This window comes from Habropoda laboriosa, unplaced genomic scaffold (genome assembly GCF_001263275.1).
Source record: "Habropoda laboriosa isolate 0110345459 unplaced genomic scaffold, ASM126327v1 scaffold101, whole genome shotgun sequence".
Taxonomy (NCBI): domain Eukaryota; kingdom Metazoa; phylum Arthropoda; class Insecta; order Hymenoptera; family Apidae; genus Habropoda; species Habropoda laboriosa.
Window position 1 is genome coordinate 1 of NW_017100207.1, and position 7,933 is coordinate 7,933.

The window sequence follows — 7,933 nt, forward strand, 5'->3', positions numbered from 1 at the left end:
AAGCATAATACTATAATCCTATGCTTAAAATGTGTTTTCTTGTGGCCGCCTGACAGCAACCTGAACGTGTTAATAAGTAAACGTTGTTCATTTTCATCAGAAAAATCTCATCAATATGTTAAGAAAAATTCGAGATGAAAAAAAGTAAAATTAAAGAAATGATATTTTTCTATTATGATTTGTCGTAAAGGAAACCGACTGGTGTAGCGTTACACGCTTGACTGACTGCGAGCGAGATAACATGGGCGCAGCAATGACGCAGACCTAGGTGTAGGACCATCTATACTGTCACTTGTAGAATCCAAACTTACTGACTCTTGTAGAAAATTTACTGTACATGTCCACTGTGCTCCGTATTCGTATTTTCAAAGAGGAAAAGGTTGTGTAACGAAACTACGAGATAATCACGTATCAGAAGGCTAAGAAAATCAACTACCAAGCGTGAAGTATAATCCCCCGTTACCGTTGTAATTTCATTTTGAGTCGTTACCCCTAATAACGCTAAAATTCAATATTCTCCCTCAAAGCACGTAAGTAATGTGAGGTGATTTATTTGCATGGAGAATTAGGGGAGACTTCGCCGTTAACTTACAACTATGATTTCGAACTAAATTTCGTCATCCTACAGTAGGATCGTAAAATGCAAGAAGCGTAGTCGAGGAAAGATAGAGTGTAACAGGTTATTACGCAACTCTGGTTTCAAGCGTTTGATATTTAATGTTACCCATGCCCTTCTGTTAACCATAAAAGAGAATTATTTAATCGCCAGACTTTATCCTACTATTTGTACATTTTTATTTTTAAATATTAAGTATCCACGTGTAAGTACTTTCGTAGAAATGATCCCTCAAATATTGTTGTAAAAATTTGCTTAATATATACTAATAATTAGGTAAGTACACTTGTTGTCAATATATCGTGGAATACATACAGGCATGAGTACAAAAAGCAGCGCAATGGTTATTTTCCGTGAAAATTCGGTATCAATACTCAATTCCATATTTCGGCAATGAATAAGACAAGGAAAGAAACAGGGATAGACAAGGATAGCAATAGAGAAATGGGTTGGACAAGGAAAGGAATAGCGGTAGACAAGGATAGCAATAGCGCCGTGTGTTAGACAAAGAGAGCAATAGGAATAGACAAGGATAGAAAAAAGTGGGGCGGCGAGACTATCGCCATCTCGCGTTTGGTTTCACGAACTAACAACTCGTTAATAGGATAACAGAATATAAACAGAGATATTAGACAAGGAAAGCACTAGTGTGCGACAAGGACAGAGAGAGAACGCTTCCTATTGGCTGACGGGCACACGATCTCCACCAATCACGGTCTAAACCAAGTCGGTCGGTGAAAAATCATTAATAACTCATTAATTACGATGATTCTGTGAACTTTTAGAATTGAAGAATGAAGTATGGCCCTCAGGAAATTTTCACATATACTTTTTAGTTCCCTAGACCCTCTCAATAATTAGTTATTAATATTTTTAGTACGTGATGTCGGGAACGATACCGCGTACCGTCAAATATCTTTCCGGTTTTTCAATAATTTCATAGCTTTCTCTTAAATTCCTATGCAAATAACTATATGCATCTGAAAGGCAACTCCTTTAGCTACATTCTTTTATAATTTTTATTATCATATCTTTCGTATTTTAGAAGTTATTAAATATTATATTGAAGAGTTACCGGCTTATCGTACCCGTGCATGCCGAACTGTTCTAAACAATCGTTAATATTTAATTAACCGTATTAGATACGTGTACGAAAATTATTGAAGAATGTAAAGAAAAAACCATGCTACATTCTACATGCATAAAAGTGTACAATTAATCGTGCATTTCTATAGAAATAACGAAAATATGCTATACCGGAATGCGACGAGTTTAGTACTCACCCAAAGAATTATTAATAACTCTCAAACTACAAGGGATATGTTAATGAAAATTATAATAGAATGTGGCTAAATATGTTACCTTTTATATTCATATAGAAACATGTACCGGAAATTGTTACTGACAATGATATTAATGAAAAACCGTACATGTGAGTCCTACCGTTTCCGGCATTCCGCACAATAATCGTTAATAACTAATTACTGGAAGGAGTTGGCGAACTAAAAAGTATATGTGAAAGTTTCTGAAGGTCCATACTTCATTCTTCAATTCTAAAAATTCACAGAATCATCGTAATTAATGAGTTATTAATGATTTTTCATCGACCGACTTGGTTTAGACCGTGATTGGTGGAGCTCGTGTGCCTGTCAGCCAATAGGAAGCGTTCTCTGTCTCTGTCCTTGTCGCACACTAGTGCTTTCCTTGTCTAATATCTCTGTTTATATCCTGTTATCCTATTAACGAGTAGTTAGTTCGAGAAGCCAAACGCGAGATGGGGTTAGTCTCGCCGCCCCACTTTTTTTCTGTCCTTTTCTATCCCTATTGCTTTCCTTGTCTAACACACGACACTGTTGCTATCCCTGTCTGCCGCTATTCCTTTCCTTGTCTAACACACAGTACTGTTTCTACCCTTGTCTACCGCTATTCAATTCCTTGTCTAACACGCGGTACTGTTACTATTCTTGTCTACCCATGTTCCTTTCCTTGTCTAACTTTGTTATTCTAGAACTTTCCTTGTTCTATCAACTCGTCGTCGTAATATGAATAAGTTTGGATTGCATTAACAGTAATGTAGTGATATGTATGAAGCAGGAGAATCATTAATACATCAAGTGTTGAATTATTAAACGAAAAAATACAGAATATATAAAATAAGGGGTATCTCTTGTTTCATTTTCTTGTAATTCGACATCGTTTACGTACGAATAAGGATTTAGTAGTGGAAAAGGATTTTTTAAATAATTTACAATCAAATTGTTCAGAGAATTTATTAAATGATATTGTTTGTACAATGTAATATAACGCAATATTACATAATTAAATATAATTTAATATAAGGCAATGTAATGAGTTACAGAATGTACGTTGTATAATATGTATTACTTTCCGAAGAATTAAATCTACGATTTGTAATCACGTTTACTTTACAGTTACACGGCTTACTATTTCACAATTACAATTAACTATGAAAGCAGCAAGTATAATTCAATTCACTTGTAACATCAGGTTACTGTTACAATAAAATTGATCGTGCTATAACAGATTGCAAGGATACTACTTTTAACGTCGATCTTTCCACAAATCTGTTACATTAAAACGTCGATACAAATAACACTTCCCTACTATTATCATTCCTTCTTTTACAACTTGAAAATTATATAATTTACTTTTCAAAAGTACTTCTTTTGAATTTGTCAAATAGGAAAAGGTACAAAAAATTGTTTTTCGTAAAATCTTTTATTGTTTCCTGCATACATTTCGGTACGCAACACACAGATGTTATTATTAAGTATTTCCAGCTGCAGCTGCTGCTGAGGCTGCAGCTTGCGCCTGTTCTTCGAGGATACGAACTTTCTTAAGTTGACCCATGAATGCAGCCTTATCCGCAGCAGTCTGGAACCGACCATGTCCAAATTTGGAGCTGGTATCGATGAATTTAAGATTGATCTTTTCCAGCGCAGATCGTTTGGTGTGTACTAATAAGGACTGAAAAAAAAATATATACCTTTATTGTAATTGCATTAAATTAACATTTAACTAACTTTAAACTTTATTACATGTATCAGTCCTATCATTAAATATCATTTCAATATCATAACGAATATTTGGCTCTTTAAAAAATTCATCATCAAAAACTTTACGAAAATTTTTTTAAAAGTGATCATAGTTTCTCACCTTACGCAACGTGATCACACGTTTCTTCGGTCCCATACAGCAACCCTTGATCATAATGAAATCATTATTCACCTCACCATAATGGGGAAAACCTCCCATAGGAGTGATGGTCTTCTCAGTACGATCGTATCCAGTCGAAGCATTGTTCTTTACGATCTAGAATATTTTTATAATAAAACACTTTACAACTTTTTCTAAATTAATATTTAATGTGTCACTTGCATATGGGAGACCCAAAGTATAATGAATTATGTCTCTAGGCACTATGACAGCAAGTAATTTATATCTGCCTACCAAAAAATTATATTTTCATAGAAATAGAAAATATAACATTAGGAAGAGGCAATATTTTTTATAAAATACAAAATATCAAAGTAATACCTTGCCATCCTTTGTATGAATTCCCTGTCCAATTCTGTAAATCTTCTTGTTCATCTCTGTACGATGATGATAACCCTTTTGACCAGCACGTGCAACAGTGAAAGATACGCGACTCGGATGCCAAGCTCCGATACAAGCGACTTTCCTCAAACCTTTGTGCGTTTTACGTGGCAATTTCTTTGTATGCCAACGTGACGTAACACCTAGAAATAAGAATACATTTTATATTATTTTAAATTCATTGTGCGTTAAAATCAATACAAATTACAGGAACACATAGTTAAGTAGGACTTCAGTAGGAAGGCAGCACGATAATATCCTCAAAATAATCAGATAAATATAAATCATGCTTTATCATCATTTAGTCCGATTTTTCTCTCTAATTCCCAAGTTTTATACCGAAAAATTATGAAACTGTCAAATGTACCTTTATATCCTTTTCCTTTCGTGACACCAATTACGTCTATCATTTCATCTGGACCAAAGACTTCACTAATAGGTACTGGCTTCTCTAAACGCTGACGAACCCATTGAACCTTTTGCTCGACAGTTCCGCCGTTCAGTTGAATTTCCATAATGTGAGCTTTCTTTTGACGTTGTCTCAACAGTTTCATCTAGTTGGAGATATATTATTTATTAGCAAAAAGTACAAAATTCATAAAATGGAACATGCATGTTTCTACAGTTACCTGTGTATGAGCAATAATTCGTACAACTTTGCAGTACTTGACGATCTTTTTGAAGTCACGTTCTATCGATTTACGTCCAAGATCATCTTGCCATTTTTTGGAAGCCTTTGTAAATGCCTTCTTCTTGCTCTTGTACCTGCAGAAATGTAACCGTAATGGCTGTCTTTTTGTTCACATTTACATCAGCATCCATATCTGTAACGTGCCAGCCTCTTCATAATGAGCGGAGACTGTACACACATTTTGGATCAGCCTTTCAAATGATTACTCTGTTTAAAGGCTTAAATCCAAATATTTGCTCTCATCAAAATGAGTGGAGAGCTGATTTAAGATTGATTTTAATACATGTTTTATAAAGATTTTGTATAAATATATGCATGATACATTAACATGAAAAATGTTGTTTATCTTACCAGTTCTGATAAAATCTCCTACGGCAATCTTCTGATAGATGCTCTGCCCATACTGTGGTTAAAGCACGCAAACCATGTGGAGTTTCAATGTATCCAACTACACCAACTACAATCATTGGTGGTGTTTCAAGAATAGTAACTCCCTCCACAATCTCTTTCTTGTTCACCTCTAAAGTAAAGATAAAAAACAATATATAGAATTACATTTACATTTGTATATACAATAGAAAAAACTATCTAAAATTATAGAACTGTCCCAGGCATGGTTTGTCTCAATGATCATCACCCAATGGGTTCCAAAGAGGTTATGGAATATGCCTTGCCTCCTTGCTCACTGCATACACAGGGCATAGAGTTATTTTTCGACACTGCGGTTGAGACCATACTGCACAACATCAAGCAGCTCTTATACCGCGACCAAAGTTGACCAACACATTTCTGCGCTTATCAAACTAAGGCCACCGTGTCGTATACTATTCACTAATATGAACGTGTACGGTATAAATTCTTTTTTATTCAAACAAGTAGAAAAATTAATCGAAATTACATTAAAATATACTACTTACTCGACCCTGGACGATCGGCTTCTCGAACCACGTGGGTCATACCAGCTTTATAACCAATAAAAGCAGTTAAATGAACAGGTTTGTTTGGATCATCCTTGGGGAAAGCCTTCACTTTTCCTCGATGCCTTTGGGACCTCTTTTTGGGATAGAATCCCATAGACCCATGTCGGGGTGCACTGAACTTCCTATGCGACTGCAGAGAATATACTTCATATTATTTAAATAATTGATATAAACGGTTTAAAAAATATAAATTATTTAGAAATCAGTCCGCCCTAGATATCTTCATGGTTTTTCAGTAATCTAACCATAAATACTAAAGGTGTAATCATCATATCTGACGAAAATGAAACACGTGGTCGCCATATTTTCTCTCGAATTTTGTTGATTTTGCGGGACATTTTAGTCAATATGTTATTCATTGAGCAAAAATTACTTTTGCTAAACAATGTAATAAAAATATGATATTCTTAAAAGTGGAGGCAAGAGAACATAATGAAATATATTTCCTACACTATGTTTGTATATGTACTAACGCTACAACTTACCATTCTTCTCTCTGATAACGACGAAAATGGAGGAAGCACTTCCTGAAATTTCCTTTTATACTTCTGGGATAAACATGGGCTACCAATATTTTCGTAAAAAAGTACCTAGATCTAGGAATATTTAAAAATAAATATTGAATAAGTTTATTTAATATATTTTATTGTAATTATTTATTTAAATTTTACATTTGCATTCTTGTTTTCTCATTTGACAGTATTTCTGATAAAAAAAATTAAAAATTTGAGTACAGTTTTACTATATAGTTTAATTTAAGAAAATATATTTCATTGAAAAAGTTAATAAAGTAATAATCTATTAAAAACAATAAATAAGTAAGTCAACGACAAAATTAATACTGTACGTTATTAACAAATACCAAGAAACTTTTGCAATTGACTATTGCTATATAGACAATACAGTTTTTTAATGGTACTTCTTCCATGATCCTTTGAGTAAGAGTCGCACTACTTCAAATATTGGTCTTTAGGAGACCTGATAATTTCTCGTTTATACTTTGTGAATTCATTTTATTAGAATGGATAGAAAAGACAATGCATTCGTCCAATTTATGGAAACTGTATTGTACGTTTTAGATGCACCAGTTGAATTTTTCCGAGGTATTATCTAATCAGTCATTTGGTTATGTTATTATAATAATTATAGAAGAGTATAAAAATCAATGACAGCATATATTTATTATTTTTAACAGAAAAGATCGTTACACCGAATCAGAAGAAGTATCCCTGGTATCATCAAAAATTTCGTCGCGTTCCAACAATTGACGAATGCTATGAACTAGATGTACTTTGTTATGCAGAAGCACAGAGTCAATATCAACGTGATAAGTACATTTTTTTTCTTGTTAAATTTTTATGCCATTAGTATATTCTTACATTATTCACTACATGTATTAATACATTAATATTTCATTTAAATCAGGATGGTTGAAGATGAGATTCTTAGTATATTAAGACAACGATATGAAGATTGTGCATGGTATTATGGGGAAGATAAAGATGCATATTGTGCTGAGTTATATAAACATTACGAGATTGCATCTGGTGCATGGTTTGCAAAATGTATAAATGCATAATATTTTCAAATTAGTATTTCATTTTATTTCATGTGACTACTTCAATATTATTATTTCAATGAAATACAGATGGAGATATGGGTGCACATGCAAATGTACGTGAAGCATTCATGAAACAAAAGCATCGTATGATTTGGGAAAGACGCCATGGTCCAGTTGGTAGTGGTATAACTAATAAAACATATGACGTATAAGTCATTATTTGATGTAACATCATACATTTCAATTTAAGATTATAGGTGTATTTGCATCATTGTATAGATACTCTGTAAAAAAGAAAATAAATTAATCTAATTGTAAACTTTGGTTTTTAACATTTATAATAACGATTGCAAAATTAATATTTATATTTGCATAATTCAGATGCTTAATTTTCATGTTATAAACTGATTTTTTTTATTAATTTCTTATTCTAAGAACATTTATATCTATCATACATGTATAACAAA

General features: G+C 33.1%; 2 protein-coding genes across 2 annotated transcripts; one reads left to right on the forward strand and one right to left on the reverse strand.

Moving 5' to 3' along the window:
• Window positions 1-3,370: 3,370 nt before the first annotated feature.
• Window positions 3,371-6,452, reverse strand: LOC108570616 (60S ribosomal protein L3). Its single transcript, XM_017932500.1, has 8 exons — window positions 6,391-6,452; window positions 5,843-6,035; window positions 5,277-5,445; window positions 4,864-4,999; window positions 4,602-4,788; window positions 4,175-4,377; window positions 3,794-3,949; window positions 3,371-3,604 (listed from the first exon to the last, which is right to left on the reverse strand). The coding sequence occupies exons 1-8, from the start codon at window positions 6,391-6,393 to the stop codon at window positions 3,404-3,406; spliced, it is 1,248 nt and encodes a 415-aa protein (XP_017787989.1). The 5' UTR covers window positions 6,394-6,452; the 3' UTR covers window positions 3,371-3,403.
• A 388-nt stretch (window positions 6,453-6,840) lies between these two features.
• On the forward strand, window positions 6,841-7,678 carry LOC108570645 (NADH dehydrogenase [ubiquinone] 1 beta subcomplex subunit 10). Its single transcript, XM_017932534.1, has 4 exons — window positions 6,841-7,008; window positions 7,101-7,236; window positions 7,331-7,470; window positions 7,554-7,678. The coding sequence occupies exons 1-4, from the start codon at window positions 6,927-6,929 to the stop codon at window positions 7,676-7,678; spliced, it is 483 nt and encodes a 160-aa protein (XP_017788023.1). The 5' UTR covers window positions 6,841-6,926.
• The last annotated feature ends 255 nt before the right edge of the window (window positions 7,679-7,933 follow it).